The 24,335-nt window shown below is 34.5% G+C and overlaps 1 protein-coding gene across 6 annotated transcripts in view; it reads right to left on the reverse strand.

Annotated features, from left to right (window-relative positions):
• RELCH (RAB11 binding and LisH domain, coiled-coil and HEAT repeat containing) overlaps positions 1-24,335 on the reverse strand; it is a 125,149-nt gene that overhangs the window by 50,676 nt on the left and 50,138 nt on the right. For all 6 annotated transcript variants that reach the window (XR_005236981.2, XR_005236980.2, XM_008013881.3 and 3 more), the window contains exons 10-13: positions 24,040-24,135; positions 11,332-11,444; positions 4,422-4,512; positions 1,704-1,775 (exon numbers count right to left, since the gene is read on the reverse strand). Coding sequence is in view for 4 of the 6 variants with exons in the window: in XM_008013881.3 (XP_008012072.1) it covers positions 1,704-1,775; positions 4,422-4,512; positions 11,332-11,444; positions 24,040-24,135 (372 nt within the window). In the remaining 2 variants the exon portion in view is untranslated. The remainder of the gene's footprint in view (positions 1-1,703; positions 1,776-4,421; positions 4,513-11,331; positions 11,445-24,039; positions 24,136-24,335) is intronic.

The following is a 24,335-nucleotide window of genomic DNA, read 5'->3' on the forward strand; positions in this document are numbered from 1 at the left end:
CTTGTTGGTTGGTATCCGCACAAGGCAATATGACAGAGGTAAATAAACTTTAAGTGGGCATTTGTTTTATACTGATTTGGGCAAGGGTCAACTGTGGCAATTAGTTTTAGCATGCCACAGGGACCCCACCAGAGCATCGGTCAGGAGGCATTACTCTATTTGAGTCATAAACACACTGAGGAACTGCCGCTGTACAGAGATTTCACTGCTATCTGTGACAGTGGGGTACACAGAAGGCAAGTATAGATCCACTGAGAAAATACTGTATCTACTATTAATACTGCTTAGTATTCTAGGAGTAGAGTAGAACAGTCTATTTATCCTTTGAGAGCAAGGGATGCTCATCTGTCTTGGAATAATAAATAAGAGGCTCAAACCCATTTGCATCAATCTATCGATATGATTTATCAAAACAATAAGGCATTTTCTTCCATTAGAAAAACACTTAAAAAATTTCACCATGCCTAGCTCCTGGTGAAGGTATGGGAAAATAAAAACTCCAAGGTACTGTTAGTAGGAGTATAAATACATGCTACTCTAATTTTATCACTGGCAATGAATGCTGTTTACTTGGTTTCCTTGAAGTGACATTCTCACTCCATCCAATTTCATGAAAATGTCTGCCACATACCCAAGTCTGAATAACCAGTTTGGCTGTAAGTGTTTCTGTGAAGTAAAATTGGTGTCCCCTAAAAAAAAAGCAGCTAGTTGAGCTCATAACTCAAACAACTGCCTACGTGCTTTTCCTGCAAATGGCTATGATTTTTCAGTATGCAGCAAAGAGTTTTTATATGAGTACTTTCTATTTTGTCTCACAGAATATTAAGAAGATGCATGCTTCACGGGTCAAAATTTAGTAAAATTAACAATTTTACTGATTCAGCAAACTCCTTTTTAGGTGAAATTGGCTTTTTCTGCAAAAGCATGGCAGTAAAGAATACAATCATTACTATAATAGTACATTTGTGTGCCACTGCCCTGATTAGTGCTAATGCAGCAGCATTTTTGCCCATCCCTGCTTTTGTACCAACAGTACAAATTTCTTTTTCTTTTTTTTTTTTTTTGAGACGGAGTCTCACTCTGTAGCCCAGGCTGGAGTGCAGTGGCCGGATCTCAGCTCACTGCAAGCTCCGCCTCCCGGGTTCACGCCATTCTCCTGCCTCAGCCTCCCGAGTAGCTGGGACTACAGGTGCCCGCCACCTCGCCCGGCTAGTTTTTTTGTATTTCTTAGTAGAGACGGGGTTTCACCGTGTTAGCCAGGATGGTCTGGATCTCCTGACCTTGTGATCCACCCGTCTCGGCCTCCCAAAGTGCTGGGATTACAGGCTTGAGCCACCGCGCCCGGCTACAAATTTCAACACAGTGAAAAAGACAAAAAGTGTCTTATTATTATGAAAACAGTTTTCTCCTCATGGACCTTTTTGGAAGGATCTCAAGGAAACCCCCAGGGTCCTCAGACCACACTATAAGAACTGCTCATATAGTTTAATATATTTATACTCATTCAAAATCAGTGGTAATGTACCTATGTGTTTGCAATGCCATACTGTACTAATGTGAATCTCTTCTTTTTTGGATCATCTCTTTTCTTTATTAAGACAGCATGTCTAGGAGATATTTGGATTAAAATCTATAAGACACTCAAAAAAGGTTTTTCTATTATTAGAAAAATAGTTTTAAGAAAAAAAAAAGACGATTCTTACAGGAAGGTAAGGTGCCAATGCGCCACAGGATTCTGCCACAAGCAGTCGTCTTTCTGGGTATTTGTGATTAATCTAGAGCAAAATAAATACATAAATCAAGTATAACAGCATACCCTCCCTTCTTCTAAAAAAGAATTACATTTCACCACAAATTCTGTTATGAATGCAATAAAGCTTCTTCCTTTTCCACTTCTGGGAATCCCTGTGTGACTATACCTGGATCAGGAATGAGGGAGTGAGGGAGAACCTAAACATGAGGTTACAGGGGTCATCTGTTAAAGAAAAAAGGGAAAATCAAAGATGAAAATGTGGTAATGTATCTAGAGATCATGGGCTTGCCTAAAACTAGGTTTTCCTTAGAGTACCAGGAGAAACCAGGACCTTTCCCTAGCAACAGTAGAATATTTTTAAATTTGGAAAACTCAGCTTCTGGATCTTATAGATACAGTCTATAATATGTGCCAGTCTTCTTTCTTCAACCTAAGGGATGAGGAAGTAAGTTAATCAATGATTTGACCAGAGCCCTTACTAGAAATATGCTTTTATTTTTCAGGTAAGCAGACTTCAATCCATTCCTCTGTTTGCAAATGCAAAATGATGGGGTTTTGCTATTGTGATGACTACACTGAACCATAACCAAAAATAACAAAAAAAAATGACACATACTGGGTTTTGTTCCCATATGTCTTCTTCATAGAATATAAATCTTTCTTTGACTGGAAAAGAAGTATATCTGTTCTCATATTCCCATATGAAAAGGTGACATAATTCATTAATGTATTGGATGCCTAAAATTAAGAAAAAAAATTATATAGTAATCTACTGGGAAACAAATTGGAGGTAGGCGGCTAGATAGATCCCCGATATCCAAGTTTACTCAGGTTACAGAAGAGGTGGCAGTAGAGATGTTTATAACTGACATCTTTGAATTAAATTTAATCCAGATGTAGTTACCTCAAAAGTAGAATGGTTTGAATGTCAAAGTATGGCTGTGCATAAACTTTCATTTGCTTTTCTTTAGCTCAGTAAGTCTCAAAATTGAATGTAAATGCAAAAATCAATTGTATGTCTATATATTAGCAATGAACAAACTAAAAATAAAATTAAGAAAACAGTCTATTTACAATAGCATCCAAAAGAATGAAATACTTACAAATAAATAAAACGAAAGGGCAAAACGTGTACCACTCGGAAAACTACAAATCACTGTTGAAAGCAATTTTAAAAGACCTAATGCATGGAAATATATCCTAAATTCATAGAATGAAAGACAATATATAAAATTAGGATGGCAATACTCTCTAGATAAATCTATAGATTCAATGCATTGTTTACGAAAATCCCAGCTGGCTTCTTTGCAAAAATTGAAAAATGATCCTAAAATTCATAAGAAAATTCAAGGGACCTGGAATAGTCAAAATAATCTCGAAAGAGGAGAACTAAATTCAAGCAGTTAGGGTTTGTCTTTGAGGTGGCAAAAATGTTTAAACATTGATTGTAGTGAAGCTTGCACAACACTGAATCATTAAATTGTACACTTGAAAAAAACAAAAGAAAATGAAAAAACTATAAAAAATTAAATGTGCACAATTAACTGTATAGAATTGTAAACTGAAAGTTGTATGGATATATTGTAGCCAAGTTATTTTGACATCAAGTGATTAGAACCTCACCCTAAATTAGTATGCACTGTAATTTATAGATGGTATAAGGGATTGTGAGAGGTGGTTATTACTACATGTAATGTTTACTTTGTCTACTGAATCTGGGGATTCTACTTTATTTTGGTGGAAAAAATGAATGCCCAAAGAACTTGGGAATAGGACTATAAATGACTATATACTTCAGTGATATTCCGGAGACTAATATTTTTCTTAAGAATAAGTGACTGTGCTATTGTAAATAAAGCCATGTAATTTGTCTCCATAAGCAGGAAACCCATCTTTTTAAGGTGGAAAAATGAGGTGCTGAATGATCTAAACATTAAGTCTAGAAAGTCAATGATTCTGAGTTCTACAGAGGACTGGAAATTTTAAATTCAATATAAAAGCAAAAGCATTGTTAGTAAAATAATAAGTTCAAGTATAAATACAAAAACCTACCATATCAAAGATTTACACTTTGTATATGTGTAATATATACAAGTATACAAGATATATTTCTATTTACACACACACACACACACACACATATACACGTCTTCTTGCTGTTTCTTGAACGCATCAAGTATACTCCCACCTCAGGGCCTTTGTTCTTATTCCATCTTATTTCATTCAGATTCTTTCTTAAACATCATTGCCTCAGAGATTCTTTCTCTAACCACCCTTCCTAGGAGAGCATTCCCCATCACTCTCTCGCCCTTATCCTGCTTTATTTTTCTTCATATTATAAATTATTGCAAAATAGCAGACCATTTCTTTGTTTCCTCTTATTTTACCATTAGGATGTCTTTGTCTTTTGTTCACCACTGTATCCCTAGTGACTACATCAGTACCTGGCACTGAAATTAGTGTTTCATAAGTATTTGCTGACTGAATGAATAAAGGAAAGCACCCCAGAGCATTCATAAGTACTAATAAATCACTGTGCTGAGCTACAGAAACATCAGCATAATTTATATCCCACATATTTCTTAAATGCCTTTAAAAAGGAAACTATGTTATCTTTTTAAGAAATCAGGCTATAATAGCTAGGTGAAAACTCAATACAGTTATTTACCTGTTCCCAACACTGTGGTAAAAGTTCAGCTTCTACACGTGTTGGTCCAACATGACGTGCAAATGCCACACAACCTGTCAGTATCATTTGCCTGAAAAATAATACAAAAAACAAAACAAAACAAAACAAAACAGCTTATATTTGCATTAGAAAGCACAACTAGGACTAAGGGTTAAAAAGTCTCATCTCTATAAATTCACATAGAGAACAAGATTTTTGTATAATCAAATCAGACTTTTTTTTTTGAGATATAATCTGGCTGTCACCCAGACTGGGGTACAGTGGCATGATTTTGGTTTACTGCAACCTCCACCTCCCAGGCTCAAGCAGTCCTCCCACCTCAGCCTCTCGAGTAGCTGGGACTATAAGTGCTCACCACCATGCCCAGATAGTTTCTGTATTTTTTGTAGAGATGGTGTTTCACCATGTTGCACAATCTGGTTTTGAAAAATTAGACCTTTCGGCCGGGCACAGTAGTTCACGCCTGTAATCCCAGCACTTTGGGAGGCTGAGGCGGGCGGATCACAAGGTCAGGAGATTGAGACCACCCTGGCCAACATGGTGAAACCCCATCTCTACTAAAATAAAAATAAAAAAAAAAATTAGCTGGGCATGGTGGCACCTGCCCATAGTCCCAGCTACTCGGGAGGCTGAGACAGGGAAATCACTTGAACCCGGGAAGTGGAGGTTGCACTGCGCCGAGATCGCATCACTGTGCTCCAGTCTGGCAACAGAGTGACACTCCGTCTCAAGAAAAAAAAGAAAAAAAGAAAAATTATACCTTTCTAACAATGGCCTAAGCTGCCACCAAGAGCCTAAGTTCCTTAAGATTAGCCACTCGAGCAGGGACACCACCACCTGTGACAGACGTTGTGAAGGGATTTCTGTATAGGTATGAGGCTGAATTTCATAACCTTCCAAATTATCTTCCCACACATACATTCTGAGATTATATATGCCCAATCCTTCAGTTTCTACACAACTTCACTTTCTAGACACTAAAACAACCAGTGATTATTCTCCCAGGGTTTCTATAATTAAAAACTACACCTATCATATCAGTAAAGGGGTATTTTAAGAATCAGATTTTTGGTATTACACCTAAGATAACTGTGGTAGGTAGTTTCTGACATGACTCTCAATGATCCTATCTCTTTGAGTGCACACTGGACCTAGTGACTTGTCTCTAATGAACAGAATATGACCGAAGTGGTAAGAGGTCAATTTTGAGATTAGGTGCCAAAAGTCTGTGATGTCCATCTTTCTGGACTCTACTGCCTTCTCAGCAGGCATGCTTAGATAAACCAAGCTGCCATGTTGGAAAGACTCATATGGGAAGGAATTAAAGGTGGTTCCTGGCCACCAGTCAGTGAGGAGATGAAGCCCTCAGTCTAATAATCCTTGAGGAACTGATTCTTGACAATGACCAACTGTGTGATTAAGATGAAAAGCAAACCCTTCTCCAGCTAAACCCTGAGATGACTATAGCCCCAGCCAACCTTTCACTACAGCCTTGTAAGAGACCCTGAAGCGGAGGACCCAGATTCCTGACCCACAGAAACTGTAAGATAAAAGATGTTTTAAATCACTTTCTTTTGAGGTACTTTGTTACAAAACAACAGTTAACCAATAACTAATACATTATCTTCATTTGAATTGATAGATTTATAACTAAAAAAACTATAAAATTCTAAGTAAGATTTTGCATTCTGTAAGGTGAAAGTAGATTTAAGTGTGGACTTGAGTGTTGATCCCTGATGCACTTTGACCTAAAGTAAAGCTAACAAGTACTTTTGGCCACCAGGTGGCAGCTGTTAGCCTTACATGCAAGGTTTATGAAAATAGACTCTAAGATCAGGTTTTTGCCTTGAAAATCTAAAAATGAAAATGTAATAATAACTGTATTTAATTATTAACTAAATTACCAAGATAGGAAATGGTATTTTTAAAGGAAAAAATAAAATACTAGTTTTCCTATAGTACCACCAAGTTGTCCTTGGGAAATTTTTAGTTTGCAATGAATGGTACTAATACAGTGATTAAATTAATCACTGTATTCCTTATTCCTTAAATCACTGTATCCCTTATTCCTAGTTGACTTGCATGTTAGGGCTGCCGGTATAAATTAACCTTAACTGGATACTGAAAAGAGCAAGGTTCTCTACTTGGTCAGGTATATTTTGATAATCCCAGAAAATAAGTTTCAGTAATAGCATTTCAAAGTCTACAGAAGTGTTTGTATTCTCCTAGTTGAGGGGTTCTCTGTATTTTAAAATATAAGCTTGATATCTTTTATAGTTCATTCTTATTTATGATTTTTCAGTATCCTCAGAAGAGGCAAAATTATATCAGTCAGAAAAACAAGTACTGAAATTACATAAAGCTACAAAATCATAAAGTACAATTCTATTATTTTGCAAAGTATAAGCAAAAATCATTTTTTCATTAAGATAAAAATTATAGCATAGAAAACCATTCAACTGCTTTATTTTATCCAACTGGTGCTTAATCCATCTACCCACCCATCCAGGATGCTTTGTTCAAGTCCATACTTGTACAGCTTCACTTAATACTTGAATGTTTTATGATTGGAGGTAGATAGCTGTCATCGTTGCTTGATCAAAACCCATTCACCCTGTGTCACCCTGATCTGTGGCCCTCCTCATCACTCTGAGTAGATGCTCAACTCAGGCATCTTTATTTGTGGGTATTAGACTCAGGACTAGCCAAAATAACATGCCGTATCCCTTTAGCCACACAGCAATGGTTTACTGATAACCCAGTGATGCACACATTCATATATTAAGTACTTTATTTTTCTATAAAGCATAACCATTAAAAGGTCATAATGTATCTAGTTCATTTGTGGGAAAAAGGGGAATGTTTAGGACAAATCAAGCATGACATATAAAGGCAAAGCAATATGCGAATTATAAGTCCAAAGGTAGAGCCGGGCGCGGTGGCTCGAGCCTGTAATCCCAGCACTTTGGGAGGCCGAGATGGGCGGATCACAAGGTCAGGAGATCCAGACCATCCTGGCTAACACGATAAAACCCCGTCTCTACTAAAAAATACAAAAAACTAGCCGGGCGAGGTGGCGGGCGCCTGTAGTCCCAGCTACTCGGGAGGCTGAGGCAGGAGAATGGCGTGAACCCGGGAGGCGGAGCTTGCAGTGAGCTGAGATCCGGTCACTGCACTCCAGCCTGGGCGACAGAGCGAGACTCCGTCTCAAAAAAAAAAAAAGAAAAAAAAGAAAAAAAAAAGAAAAAGAAGTCCAAAGGTAACTAAAACCAATGAGTAATTGGAATAATAAGAATGAAAATATTGCAGAACATTGGAGTGGGGCCAGTATTCCCTCTGCTTATTATAAAAATTTGGGTAACGTTTCCTCTATCAATTTATATATAACTTCAAACTTCAAAGACTTTCATAATTAAAGAGAAACTGGGATTTAACTGTTGAGGGAGTTTACTGGAGCCAACTTTCTGAGGATTATTAACAAACTTGCTCATTTTAAAACAAAATGACTGGAATAAAATGTGTTGCTAAGTTCATCACAATGCCTTTATAAGGAAAAAGTTTAAAGGGTTGAAGCAAAGTTTATGGAGGAAACTTTATACATGCATTTTTATAAGCATGTATATAGAGCTTTATACATCCACTTTTGTGAACTTACATTGAGTGAAGCAGTAATTAATGCCAAAATGCTATTAAGGCTGTCAATCTGTTGAGTAACACTATTCATACCATGCACAAAGGTACTGGCAGTTTTCCAAAACATTTTACAGAAAAGTCAAGACCTGATATTGTAGGAACATATACATTTACATTTTGTCCATCAGGATACATTATGAGCTATGGTTGAAGAGTTTCTGGAAATTATTGAGACCATGAAAGTTTGGGCAAACAATCCTTCAATTCTGCAAATGGCCAGTGAATACCGTGCTTTATTGAGATTTGAAATTTATCAGCTGGGCACATGGCTCATGCTTGTAATCCCAGCACCTTGCAAAGTCCAGGCAGGCAGATCACTTGAGTCCAGGAGTTCAAGGCCAGCCTGGGCAACATGGCAAAACGCTGTCTCTACAAAAAACACAACCATTAGTTGGGCATGGTGATGCATGCCTGTGGTCCCAGCTGCTTGGCTACTTGGGAGGTGGGAGAATCACCTGAGCCTGGGAAGGACGAGGTTGCAGTGAGTCATGATTGTGCTTCTGCATTCCAGCCTGGGAGACAGACTGAGACCCAGTGTCAGAAAAAAAAAAATCACTTATAACAAACATGGATTCAATTTTCAATAGTCCCAAATCTATTACTTTGTCTTCAACATAAATTTGAAAACACTGCATATTTTATTTTTTTTCATTCTGCTAGCTCTCCTTATTCTAGACAATCTTTTTCCTCTAAGCCTACATTTCTTTTGGCTCCCTTCTCTTGTTTATAATAGCCAGGAATTCTTGCCTGTTTTTTAGGCCACGAAATAATGTTTCAAAATGTTTCTCTGGTTCTTGTAATACATCATTTTCTAAGACATGCCTTTATTCTGAATTTAGCGTAATTGCTGTTTTCACTGTAAAGTGCAATTTTTATGGGGTTCATGTGGATTTTGCTTTCTATAGACTCATCTTTAATAAGGAGAAATTGATCCAGCTCCAGTTCATTTTGAGAGAAAGGAAGGAGCCACAGTTAACAGCTTCACTCCCAGAGACATCTCAGATATATTAAAGAGATAATAATTTAATGTTGTTCTGCTGAATCCAGGTGTGCTTTTCTCAATGCACAGTTCTCTTGAGAATGATGATAATTTATATTATACAGGATTTGAAGTAGGCTGGAGTTTAATTCAGTCAAATATCATATATAAAAAAACTAACTCTCACTGTGTACTTCTAGGGCTATTTCTGGTCTTCATCTGGCTTTGTTTGTGGTAAAACCACATACTCAAGGATAAAATATACCATTTGCCCATCTCCCTCTATTTCTTGTTTACTGGGAATAACAATCTCTGAATGGATGAAGAAAGAGAAACACTGACAGCAGACTGAATGAGGACAGAAATAACTGACAGCCTTAGATAAAAATAATGTCTGTCTGACTTAGTGCATTCTACTTACTTGTTAGGCAACTGACACATACTTTTCTCAAAGTGAAAACTACAAGGGTCTTCCTAATCCAGCTTCATTAAATGAAATTAGAGTAACAGAAAATTTTCTCAGGCCCTTCAAATGGCTGACTGTTAACTTGTTTTTCACAAATGTTAGTTTTTTTTTACTTTTTAAATGTCTTTATAGCAAATTCCAATTTGGGAAGGAAATAAGAAGAAATGTCAACCTATCACTACCTTAAACTAGAACTTCTCTCTCTCAACAATCAAGATTGAAAAAAAATAAATTCCACTTGCTTTCAGTTGGGAGAATCTCATTGTAAGGTAAACATTAAGAAGTAGCTCAGAATCTAACAGAATAGAATATATATACACATATTTCTAAGACGAGACACTTATTGAGATTACATGAATATCAAAACTCATTATTAGGCAATAAGCCATACGAACAGAATTCTTAAGAAGATAGAAAGTTTTGTGTACAAAAACTGCACCTCAATGTTTTAAGATAAATGGTTTCATGCAATATCTGCATTTTGAGCTTTTATAAGTCTTAGGATTCATAAAAAAATATCACTGAGAACATATGTAGACAGATGAAGTTGGGCTTTTCTAAAAAATCTGCTTTACTGAAGGTTAGTTAGGTTTCTATTTGAGAACATTAGAATGCCTGAGAAGGTCATCAGGTATGTACAATTTTCTGCTATGCTACCTACCTGGAACTTGTTGCGCTTGGAGAATAGAGGAGAAGAGTTGTTTTCCAGCCAACATATGATTTGGCTAGAATACGTTCACTCCCTCCCCCTTCCACTAGAGGGTTGGGGCATAATCTAATCAATTAGTAGTAGATGCTTCTCTACTAGAAAGCAGAAAAGTGTATTAATGGCAGATTATTTTTTCAGACAAAAGTAACTATCTTGCAATTTTCAGAGAACATTTACATTTTTGCAAGAAATTGAATTAGTCCTTCAAAAATACAAGATAATTTAGATAATGGCCTTCAGTACCTATATCTGTCTAGTCACCTTGAGAAACTTAACTTTTTTTTTTTTTGAGACAGAGGTTCACTCTTGTCTCCCAGGCTGGAGTGCAATGGCGTGTTCTCGGCTCATTTGCAACCTCTACCTCTTGGGTTCAAGTGATTCTCCTGCCTCAGCCTCCTGAGTAGTTGGGATTACAGGCACCCACCACCATGCCCAGCTAATTTTTTTGTATTTTCAGAAGAGATGAGGTTTCACCATGTAGGCCAGGCTGGTCACGAATTCCTGACCTCAGGTGATCCGCCTGCCTTGGCCTCCCAAAGTGCTGGGATTACAGGCATGAGCCACGGCACCTGGCTGAAACTTAACATTTTGAGAAGGTATAGAATTCCTTTTCAAAGATTTAAACAATGAGACTTGTCAGTAATTATAGCAGGTGATCTATAGTAGTCTGATCTTAGTAGGATTTATACATATTTTAGAAAGCTATTTTTGTTTTAGGTTTTATTTATTATGCATGTGCTAAATTTCTTAAGAGTGATTTCCCTATTATCTATTTCTTTGTTGCAGTAAATTCCAGGTCTCTTTAAAAAGAGAAGGTGAGGAGGAAAGGGAACCTGATGATGACATTATAGTCTGAAAAGCATTTTCATAGGTTTTGAAACCATGAAGGAGTGAATCCATGATGGTGGAATGCTCCAGCGCTGCTAAAATAGATACTGGAAGGAAAGAAAGCATTTTACATTAAAATGCTAATCTTGATGCCTAATTAGTGAAATCAGTAAGTCATATTGTAATTCTTTTTCAAATATGTAATCATACCCACCTTTGCTCATCATCTGGCCTCTTGATCAAATTGAAAAGTATGTGGAGAAGCTGATCTCGCTCTTTAGGTTCAGGATGTAGACATGCTGTACACAATATGAGGGGGATCAACTCCTAAAGAAATATGAGGGTGGAAAATTTCAAATAAAAACACATTGCAGAATATTCTTTTTTTTTCTCCAGAATATTCTTAAATGGACATTTAAAGTGAAGTAAACGTCAATATACAAAAGGGTAAATTTTAATTTTGTAAGGTTGGTAATTCAAGAGATGTTTACACTAAAACGTTTATGTGTTGGTTGTAGAGGAAATGTAAATAACAACATAACAAAAATTGCTTAAGATTCAACTAGCCTTGGTTTTTAATCTAGCACTTCCCAAGGGCCCACTAGCTTTTACACTAAATAACATTCCATTATGTGACATACTGACACTGTAATTTTAATTCTGAAAGTGTTTTAAACAAAAGTTGCAGAAGTCCACTATAATTTAAAACTTAAAAAGATAATAAAAAATAAAGACCACTCTTCCCACTTCTATAAGGACAATATAATGTCCTTATGATTAGATCTAATAATTTTGTACCCTTAGCACTTGACTCAGTGCCTAATTAAAAAGACCATTTTCATAGATGTTGAATCATCTCAGTACCACTACAAAGTATCAGTAGAAATATTTGATGTTGAAATATAAATTTTTAACAATATTTTGTTTTCTTCACATTCAGTATGCAGAGGTAAATTCAGCATTTTGTACGAAAGTAAGAACTAAAAGTTTATTTCTAAGAAATACTTGAAATTAGTTACGTTGTTTTACATTTTAATTAAGATGAAATTCTTTATACTAAAGTACATTCAAAATATATTAATGTTTTTCATTTGAGTGGATTTTCAAATCTAAGAAGAACAATGGTCCAAAAGTAATACAATATTTTTGTGAGAAATCCTCTAAGTTGTAAAAACAATATTTTGTAAATATAGTAAAGAAATCACTATGATGTAATTAAGAAGGGAAGAATGACTACACCCATTTCTTTCCCACCTGCCTTGATACTCACCGAAAACTGTTAAGAGATTTAAAATAGAAATTGATCACTATGTAATAATGCATGATTATTATTGTCTATAATAATATAACCTAACAAAAATAATAATGTAACCTGAAGAAAAGCATGATAAAAAGTCTACACTGTTGAAGTATTTTCACACTTTGAAGATGCTTCCTAAGAAAGAGATGATTTTTCGAAGAGTTGAAACTGAAGCTTAAATGTATGACTAGAAGTCTCTCTCTATTATTTCTAAAGTCTTTATATATTATAAATCTTAAATTTGAAGTTACAAAGGTATAGGTAAGACGAGCTAAGAATGTATCTGAGAAAAAAAGAATGTGAAACATTTATTCTGCCATTTTCAGTCTTCCTGTTTGGGCACCTCTCTAGGTTTTACCTTAGTGAATAATTCAAAAGGAATAAAAAATTAGAAAAAAAAAATTTGTACTGGGAATGAGAGACAGAGCATATGTATAGATCCTATATGTTTTCCCTAGAGGCTTAATGTAATGCTTGATTATAGTCCTGATTCTGTAGAAGAAAATGAACAACATTCTACAAAATAGTAAATATTCTGTCTGGCTGGAAATTTAACAATATTAGGGTAGGAGATCATTAATAGCAAGGAGTACCCTAATCCTTAGTTGATTCCATATGGGCTGCTGAGAGGCAATGATACTAATGAGAGGACTAAGACATTGCATCATCAGGGTATACTACTAAGAGTAGAACCGTAAGGATGAAAAGTAGTTATTCTGGAAGCATTAAAAAAGTGAGAAGCTATTCTAATGCCTGAAAACCAAGAAAGGCCCTAAAAATTTTATTTGTACTTTGTCTTCATGTCAGATCTTGTTTCCTCCTAATCCCCCTTCCTGCTTTCCCATCATCTCTACATGTATACTTCTCATACTGTTTAAAGTTATGAAATGAAGGTAAGATAGCAGCTATAATTGCTAACACACACACACACTTAAAATGTAGAGTATAATCTTTTACTTCATCTCAAAAACAAGCATACAAAAACAACTGTGTTGCTCTTCATCCTTTATGCCTTGTATTTTATTTTCTTTTTCTTTTTTATCATGAGGCTTAGTGATCCTTAATCAAGGAGGAAGTTTAAGTCATACATTAGTATGGACAATATTTTAACTGAAATATGGCTACAGATGTGCCAAACTGAGAACTCTGGCCCAGGAGCTGAAAGAGTTCTTACCTTGGTTTACTCCTTAGTACCAAAGAAACTAAAGAAAAGCACAAATTTCTCTTTCAGTTTCTTAAAGTGAAACATGTAGGAATTCAGATTAATGCACAAATGGAAAACACTTCACAGACATTCTGCAATTTCTCTATTGCTGATAATTTTTCCTTCTGAAAGCAAAGATGGCCTAAAAAAGCCTGTTCAACATAGCAGTCGCTACGAATCAATTCAAACTGACATATTAGAAGGAAAGTATTTGTGAGTCCTTGTCTCCTTGGACCTTAAATTTCTGTGAATTTAGGACTTTGAAAAAAATACTTTTCACTTTTCTTAATCACAGTAATAATTGATATTGCCATCAGCTTTTATTTCTTGCCGGCAAATTAACAACATATGGGAAGTCACTGCCAATAATTTTTGGTTGCTATTCCATGCCAACGAGAGTGGTCCACCTTGGCATATTACGGCTATGGCAGTTAAAACTCAGAGTGTAAAGGATGCCGGATGGCTTCCTCCTCTTACAGCAACACAGAGCTGAGAAGAGGTCCAGTAAGTGAGGAAGAAACATGCAGAAAGAGTGGTCTGTTTCTGACAGAGCCAGCAAGGACACAATTAGGATAACTGCTAGATTGAGACTGGCCCCAAATCTGCTAATTTCTCCATTATCCATTTATTTATAACTTTTATTTGTAGTGCTATTAAAATAAAATAATAGATTCTATAAGTATATGTCTGTTATATTACTTATTCCCATTTATTGTGAATTCATCTTTCAAGCCTTTGAAACACTGATAAATCCACACCAGGATTTACTAAGTTTGTATTTACCATTTTCAGACTATTCATAAGTTAATAGATTTGAATCAATATTCTCCCTTTGGCATCACCTCTCACACTGAAAAAGCAGTCTTAAAACTTTCTTTATAATTCTGAATACAGCATTTAAAAAATGGTGATTAAATTTCCATCACAAGACAAGGTGTTCTAAAAATATCTTTGAAAGAATAAATGTAAATGAGAATAATAGAGCAGCAAAAAATCCTTAGGCATATTAGATTTAATATCTCATGTAATATTAAAATAATAACCATGGTAAGAAAATACCTATGACTTGGGTAATATCAGATCCAAGAGGTAATTTTTCTGCTTCACATAATAAACTTATGTGTCCGCATTTCCTTCTTTTTATTAAGAGACTGGGTCTTGTTATATTGCCCAGGCTTGAAGGCAGTTGGCTATTCACAGGCGTGATCGTAGCACACTACTGCCCCAAACTCCTGGGCTCAGGAGATCTGTTGAGGGCAGTGACTATCGGGGGCTGATGTTGCTCTGAGCGGTAAAAATAATTTGCCAAGACAGTTGTGGGTAAAGAAAGGCAGATTTATTAGACAAAGTAGGAAAATACATTGCAAGAAAGGAAAGGGCAGACCAGCAAGACAGGAGCTAACTGCAAGGAGACAAAAAGTTGCTGGTGCTCATGCTGTGTGCTGAAGAGGGCTTTATGCAGTACTGATAAAGCCAAGGTTGCAGTGAGCTAACTTGCATTTTTCTATTGGCTGAGGGGTCTGGTGATAGCTTTGTGCAGGAAGACCGTGAGTTATTTGTATAGGAGGGCTACGTGTCCTGGACCATGAAGAAAAGCAGACTTACAGCTTATCCACTTTCTTTTTTCTTTTTCTTTTTCTTTTTTGAGATGGAGTCTTGCTCTGTCGCCCAGGCTGGAGTGCAGTGGCCGGATCTCAGCTCACTGCAAGCTCCGCCTCCCAGATTCACGCCATTCTCCTACCTCAGCCTCCCGAGTAGCTGGGACTACAGGCGCCCGCCACCTCGCCCGGCTAGTTTTTTTTTTTTTTTTTTGTATTTTTTAGTAGAGACGGGGTTTCACCGTGTTAGCCAAGATGGTCTCGATCTCCTGACCTCGTGATCTGCCCGTCTCGGCCTCCTAAAGTGCTGGGATTACAGGCTTGAGCCACCGTGCCCGGCCAGCTTATCCACTTTCTTTTTTTGCTTTCCCTCAGTCTTACCAGGCCAACTCCCACTCCTTATTTAGAACTCCACAAGATCCTCCTGCCTCAGCCTCCTGAGTAGCTGGAACTATGTGTCACTGTGCCCAGCTAATATATCCATACTTTCAGCAATAGGAATCTTTAATATTTTAAAACATGATTTGGCAACATAGAGTACTCAGTAATGTGTATTGAAGTGAAATATTTAACAGAGTGTCTATGATCATTAAAGAGAAAATCAGTATAGTAATCCTACTGCAGAATTTCTAGGATTTTTAGATTTCATTAATAGAAGAGGATTAGAATTCGAAACTAGCCTTGGCAAGATGGCAAAACCCCACCTCTACCAAAAATACAAAAATTAGCTGGGTGTGGTGCTGTGCACCTGTAGTCACAGTTACTTGGGAGGCTGAGGTAGGAGGATCTATTGAGGCCAGAAGGTCAAGGCTGCAGTGAGCTGTGATTGCGCCACTGCACTCCAGCCTGGGTGACAGAGTGAGACCCTGTGATCAAAAAAAATAAAAAAAGAAAATGGTTTTCTTTGAGCCAATGGTAATCTTTTGAAATTTAAATTTCAATATTTAATATCTATATTTAAACAAATTCAGATAATTCTTTTGCACAATCCAAAGGAAAGAACCTATGCTGAAAACAATTGGGGATGGAGTAGAAATGACTGAAGAAGGAAGGAAAGACAATAAGCAATATAGAAATACCTGTTTCAAAGCAGCTAAGATATCCTTGGCTTATCAGTACTCTAATTGTCAAGATTATATACAAATATAATGTGATATCATATTTACTTATTATTTTATTTGGATTTTTATTTTGATTATATCCAAATATAATGAGACATTATTTTACTTTTAGTGTCAAGATACAAGATACACTTGTATCTTGGCTGATCCGTACCCTAATTGTCACATTGTACTATATCCAAATATATTTCTATCCAAATATATATTACATTTGGATATAATGTGAAAATTAGGGTACAGATCAGCCAAGATACAAGTGTATAAAATTTAATACATAGCACAGAAGGCATGGAGGAATCCAAACAAAAGGTTTATCAGTACTAGACAAGGAGGGTCAAGAAGGTAATGTAAACATGTAAAATAAAGGGTATAAGGAAAACAATAATGCAAACATGATGATAAACAGTACTAACACGGGGTTTTAGTGACTAGGGGCAAAAAAGTAGGGCAGCAACTGTGGCTAACTAGAGATCCCATGTCCCACCTACAGGGGACAGGAACTGTGCTCCAATTGAAAAAATCGTTTGGAAATGTAAGTCTAGTGCTCTTAGACTGGAGGAAAACTTCAGACTAGGAGTTTTCAAAAAAAGCCCAAATTTTGTATTTTTAGGTAAAATATCAGTTTTTAAAAGTCTGATAACTAGCACATCACTTTTAACATTACTCAGTAGGCCAAACAAAACCTATCTGTGAGCCTTTGTTGGTCTGTAGATAGCGTACAACCTCTGATTTAAGTTTTCAGTTGAAACTTTTCAGTATGTTCCTGTTCATATAAAAAGGAAACCCAATAAAGACAGACATTACAAAGACTCACATAAGAAAAAAAAAAAAAAGATTACTCACCTCTGTAAAAGTTTTACAATTCAAGGGCTGCTAAAAATACCTATTCTTAGAATTATTAATATTAAATATCTATAATTTCTGGGGCTCAATCTTTAGGAAACCTAAGTACTTAAATAACCTTACCTCAGGTCTCACTATTGCTAAAGAAATGTGATTTACTCACAAAATTAAGCATGCACACATGCCAACATCACATAGGTATAAAGAAGATAGTCAAAACATCCTATCTACTTTATTACACTTATCCACTATACTACTGTATAAATCTCATAGAGTTATGATCCTCTGAGGTGATCATTACTCGTAAGTTTTCCATGAAGGAAACATGAGTGACAATGCAAAAGATCAAAGTCTAGTTTCTCATAAGACGGGAGGTCTGTAGAGGTACCAACTACTTTAAAAACTTTTAGGGAATTGGTTCTTTCCCTTGACTTTTTTGTTACAGTTTTACTGAGATAAGTGGTTTTCTCTTTTGCCTTTTCAATGACAGTTTTATTGAGATATGCTTCATCTTTCATAAAGTTCATCCATTTCAAGTGTATAGTCAGTGGTTTTTAGCATATTCAGAGTTGTACAGTCATCATCACAATATAATTTTGGAAGACTTCCAATATCCCAAAAGCTGGTCTCTATTAAATCTCTCCTCTTTTCCTCTCCTATCTCAGCCCCAGATTTCTCCTTTGATTTTCCAACTTAGCTAGCAGATAGAATATATTTCCTTGGCACAGAATGAAACTGAAAGTTAAATTTTGATATATGATTACCAAAAATGCTACTTGAAGTAATCTTTTATAAAATTTTATTTTTTAATTATAGAATTTCCTCTTCAAATGTGGTTAAAGCAGAAATTGTGAAAAACCAACAACTTTAGCTTATTTACTATATACATTTATCAAATGATAAATATATTTATTCTATAATTTGGCTCAAAAGATTCCAGTTTCCTCAACCAATCCATTAAAATGAACTGCTATGTAAGCCACATATAAAAAATCAGTCCATCTTTTATTTTTGTCTCCCAAAATGAACAGGCAAGGAACTACAGAAAGATCAACTAAACCCATGGCCAGCAGAAGGAAATAATAAAGATTACAGTAGAGATAAATATTTGACTTTAAAATATAAGTTAGTAAAAAGAGACTACCATTATTTCAAAGAACCTAAGAGGTATATATTTTTGTTAAACTTTAGTATCTTTGAACTATGGGTATATCTTACGATAGACAGCATGCCATAATTCAATTGGGATTCTTTTTCTTTCTTAAAGAAACAACTGTAACAACCAATGGCATCTCAGATTTAAAATAAGATACACTGAATTAAAAAATATTATAATTGTAACCTGAAGATTGAGTAAAGTTGTTACTTTTTTCTTTTTCCTGTTTTAAAGAAAAACAAATAATGCTAATACCTATATTCATCGTGCTTTCTATTTAAAAAAGTTTAATTTATTGGACAGCTTTGATTAAATCTTTATCCTATACTATCTTTAAAACAGTGGGTCACAAAATCAGTTGAATGGGTCGTGAACAGCATGTTTTTCTTTTTTAATTGCTTATTTAAGGATTTTTCTTCTTTACTTTTCCAAAATATTTATAAAATTGTGTTTGCTATTGCTTGTCTTTACTATGTTTTATAAAACTTTTAATTTTATATATGTAAGTACATACTGATACATGACATAAAACATCTTTTTTACTGAAGGTGTAGTCAAAGTTTGAAAACACTAATAGTAAGTTCTTTATATCATGATATAAAAAGTAAAATCTAATGTTAAGTATAAAAACAGCAAAGTAGAGAATAGTACATAGAATATGGTATCATTTGTTTAAATCATGGGGAAAAGATCACATATTTGAATTTATACATGCACAAAGTATCTCTGAAAGAATATAAGACAGTTCTACAATAATAGTTGGAGTCTTCAATACCCTACTTTCATACTGCACAGAAATTCTAGACAGAAGGTCAATAAGGAAATAGAGAACCCAAACTTTATAAAACAACTCAATCTAATAAAATTATACAGAACACTCCACTCAACATCAGCAGAATATATATTCTTCTCAAATGCACACAGAACATTCTCCAGGACAGACCATAAGTTAGGCAAAGGTAATTCTTAGTAAGTTTAAAAGATCAAAAACATATAAAGTATTTCTCTGACTATAACTGAATGAAATTAAGAATCAGTAACATAAGAAAAATGGAACATCCACGAATATGTGGCTATTAAACAACATGCTCTTAAATAAGCAATAGGTCAAGGAAGAAATCATGAAGTAAACGAGAAAACATTGAGAGGAATGAAAATGAAAACAATATACCAAAATTAATGGGATATAGCAAAAGCAGTACTCAGAGGGAAATTTATAGCTATAAATACCTGTATTTAAAAAGATCTCAAGTCAGTAATTCAATGTCTTATGGAACTACAGAAAGATCAAACTAAACCCAAGGCCAGCAGAAGGAAAGAAATAATAAAGATTAGAGCAGAGATAAATGAAACATCGACTAGAAAAATAATAAAGAGAATTAACAAAATCAAAAGTTGGTTCTTGAAAAGAGAAACAAAATTGACAAACGTTTAGCTAGACTGACTGAAAAAGAGAGAAGATGCAAATAACTAGGATCAGAAATGAAAGCAGGGATGTTAGTACCGACGTTACAGAAATTAAAAGAAATAAGTTAATACTATGAACAACTGCTCCTCAACAAATCAGATAATCAAGATGAAATGAACTAATTCCTAGAATCACAGAAATCACCAAACTGATTCAGTAAGTAGAAAATCCCAACAGGCATATAACAAGGAAACAGACTGAAGAGTTCCTATACCCATCAAGCCAGCTTTAGCCCAATACCAAAACCAATACCAAATACCAAAACACAAGATAAGAAAACCACAGAACAGTATCCCTTATTAATATAGACACAAAAATACTCAACAAAATACTAACAACAGATCCAAAAGCACATTAGAAGGTTTACAAACCAACACCAAATGGGATGTATCTCATGAATGCGAGGGTGGATTAACATAAAATTAGGCAATGTATTAATAACGCAGGCATATCACAGTAGAACGAAGGGGGAAAAATCACATTATCATCTTAACAGGTGCAGAAAAAGCATGTGGCAAATTCAATGTCATTTTATGATAAGAACATTTAGCAAACTAGGGATAAAAGGAAACTTCCTTAATATGACAAAGGGCATTTATAAAAATTCTATAGCAAACATCATAGTCAATGGTGAAAGACTGAAGCTTTCCTGTAAGATCAGAAACAAGGCAAGGGTATCTGCTTTCTCAAAACATTACCATCCAAATTGTACTGGAAGTCCTAGCTAGAGCAACTAAGCAACAGCAAAAAATAAAAGCCATCTAAATGGTAAAGAAGCAGCAAAACTATCTCTCTACGTGCAGATGACACGATTCTATATATGTAGAAAATATCATAGAACCCATAAAAAATGATTAGAGTTAATAAGCAAATGCAGCAAAGTTGCAAGATTTAAGATCAACACACAATGACCAGTGTTGTTTTGATAAATCAGGATAAATCTTTCCTTTTTTGAAAAGAAAATTAAAAGAACAATTCCATTTACAATACCATCCAAGAGAACAAAATACCTAGGAATAAATTTAGCCAAAGAAGTGAAAGAACTGTACACTGAAAACTACAAAATATTACTGAAAGAAATTAAAGATCTAAAACAAAAAGACATTCCATGTCCGTGAAATGGAAAACTTAATGTTGTTAGGATGACAATACTCCCAAAGAGATCTATAGATTTAATGTAATCTCTATGAAGATTTCAGTGACCTGTTTTGCAGAAGTGAAAAGCTGAGCATCAAATTCATATGGAACTGCAAGGGACCCTGAGCAGACAATAGTGAAGTGCAGTTAGAGGACTCATATGTCCTAATTTCAAAACTGACTACAAACAACAGTTATCAAAACAGTGTGGTAGTGGCATATGGCTAGACATACAGACCAATGGAACAGAACTGAAAGTCCAGACATAAACCTGAAGAATCTAGGCCCAACTGATTTTTGACAAAAGTACCAAGACTGTTCAAAAGAGGAAATTTTTTATCTTGAACAAACGTTTCTGGATAACTGGATAGCCATATGAAAAGAATAAAGTTAGACCCTGTTTCACTCCATATATAAAAATTAACTCAAAATGAATCATTGACCTAAATATATATAAAAAACGTTTTCTTGTAATTGTTTTATAGCTTTAGCTCTTATATATATTCATATACATATATATATCTTCTATAACACTGATTGATTTGGCAATGGTTTCTTAAAATTGATACTTAAAGCACAAACAACACGAGAAAAAAATTGATAAATCAGATTTCATAAAAATGGAAAACATTTGCCCATCAAAGGATATGGTCAAGAGTGTAAAAAGAAAACCTACAGGATGAAAGAAAATATTTGCGAATCATATATATGATAAGGGTTTACTACCCAGAATATATAAAAAACTCTTACAACTCAAAAACATGAAGAAAAACAATCAAATTCAAAAATGGTCAAACGACTTGACCATTTGCTAGAAGCTAGCAAAATTGACTGCATATGGGACAGAAGCTCAAGGACAGGAAAAAAGGAATTTTCATTGTACTTTTTTTTACATTAAAAAAAGTTAAACCATGTAAACATATTAATCAAAACATTAAACCCTGTTTCTAATGCTTTATTTAATCAGTCAAGATATTACTATGTTCAGTTTACTAAAGAACATTTAAATTTTATTTAAATACCAACAAAAAGGCTTTTGCTGACAGGAGTATACCAAATATGAGAAATAAGAAGTCAAAATATTAATCCTTCAATCACAGGAGTTTTATAAAAATGCAGATTTAATGTTTAAGACCCGGAGTTTGAGGCTATAGTGAACCATGACTGTGCCACTGTACTCCAGCCTGAGTGACAGCGCGAGAGCCTGCCTCAAATAAAAAAACCCCAAAAAACAAAACAAAATGAAAAAACAACTCTGTCTCCCCATAGAGAGAGATATTTAGATTTATAAGAAGAAATAGGGGTGAAATATTAAAAAGTAATTCAATATCAAGAGATGTAATGAAAAAATGTTTTGTTCTTTTATGCCTAGGGATTGATTTTAAATACTCTAAGACATGTTTCATTATTTGTCAATTTAATTTTGAGGAAATACAATTTCATTTTATTATAGATGGCAACTTTTCTGATAAAACATACAAATAATTAAATGAACAAAGATAGATGATCAGTTTTTCATGAAATCATATATTTTTAATTATAAAAAATTTAAAATCAGCCAGAAAAGTAAACATCATACCACAAATTAGTTCTATGTGTGCATATATGTATATAATCTGTATGTATAACGTATCTGATTACTGATGATGCAAATTTATAAATATTTCATGCAGTACAATCAGATTTTAGTGGTAGTCTTTTATGATAATACAACAAATTAAAATACAAAAGCTAAAACTGAATTTCATAATAATTAGATTTCTGTAATACTCTAAAGATGACATTAAGGAAATACAGTAAAAGGGATGCAAACGTTAACACATTACATGGATTATGTTACAAGCTAAAAAAGGAAAAGAAGCTCAAACACCATTCTGCCAGGCAGAACTGCAAAACAATCTGAAATTGGACACTGATCCTTCAAGACATATAAGACTTTCCATATTTATTAATATCTTATGACTATTTTAAAATAATTAGGTAAAAATAAAGCCATCAGTAGGAAAATAATCTTTTTAATTGTTTTTATTAAAAATACCTATGGGGCTAAAAAATTTTAAAGCTCTACATGTTTTCTTGAGGATCAGTACTAATTTCTTGTGCTAAATGGATAATTGAAAATAAGCTTTAAATGGGTTTTGCCAATGCATTATGTACCTATATGTACTGTAGGTCCCAGAAACTATGAGTAAAATCGTGGTAAATATTAAGAAAATGACAATAGAAAGTTACATGATACACTCTAAAATATTCTTCTTCTATTCTTTATAAATTTTTTTGATCAAAAATGTTATCTCAAAAACAGAATTCAATAAAATAATTTAAATTATCTGCAAATAAATCATCCACTGTCATTTAAATGAGATTATAGATAACTTCCCATTAATCTTTTATTGACTACATATAACTATATTTAATAATAATTTATAAATACAACCATAAAGATAACTTCCTATAGTGTTTATGGATCATAACATAGGCTATGTGGACTCAAATATATTTGCAAACGTATTTTGGATACTTAAAGCATCTGTCAATAACTGGTTAACTGTAAGAAAAATAAAAAAGGTACTTTAAAAAGTTGTTGTAGTCAATATGACAACTATCCTATCATAAGAGAAATGTGATTTATTGCCAAATGAGCATAATAACACATTTATAATCAGCAAGTGTAAGTACATTTATGACTAGTGTTGTATTATTCATCCCTGTTAATTTTCAATACAAAGAGTGTCCATTTCTGTAGACAAATGAAGCATATCATACCAAGAGCACAGATAATTAGTTAACTGGTAATGTAAAAACCAGATAGTGTTCATGGCACATAAATGGACCTACAGTAATAGTTAGTGCTGCAGAAGCTAACAATGCTTTAAGCAAAATTGGAAAAACATGAATACCATGCAGTTTTACTGAACTCACCTGACAGAGGTGTAAAACCATTCTCTAGGAGCAGAGATGCATGCACAAAAGTAAGAATATGATTGCAAGTAATAGACTTTAAGAAAATAAAAATATAACACTCAACTTCAAAATGACAAAAAATGGACAACATGATGGGATTACTGGGACGAAAATACTTTTATGTGTCTTACCTCCCTCTTTGCCAATAGCACATTGGGAACAATGTGTGGCAGGCAGCGTCCCAGCATTAACATAACGCTTTTTTCACTATCTGCAATACGAGACACCTAGAAAACCAAATAATAAACGATGATAGTGGAGAACTTCTGTGCATAATAATATAGAAAAGTTCATTTGTTAGGTCCTGACACCTCTGCTCTAAACACACATTCCAATATTTTAACTTATAATAACAACAACAACAGCAACAGTGGTCCAATCAACATCAATATTTCTTTGGGCTAGAAACAGATTTAAAATACCATTA

The sequence above is a fragment of the Chlorocebus sabaeus genome, chromosome 18 (assembly GCF_047675955.1).
Source record: "Chlorocebus sabaeus isolate Y175 chromosome 18, mChlSab1.0.hap1, whole genome shotgun sequence".
NCBI lineage: Eukaryota > Metazoa > Chordata > Mammalia > Primates > Cercopithecidae > Chlorocebus > Chlorocebus sabaeus.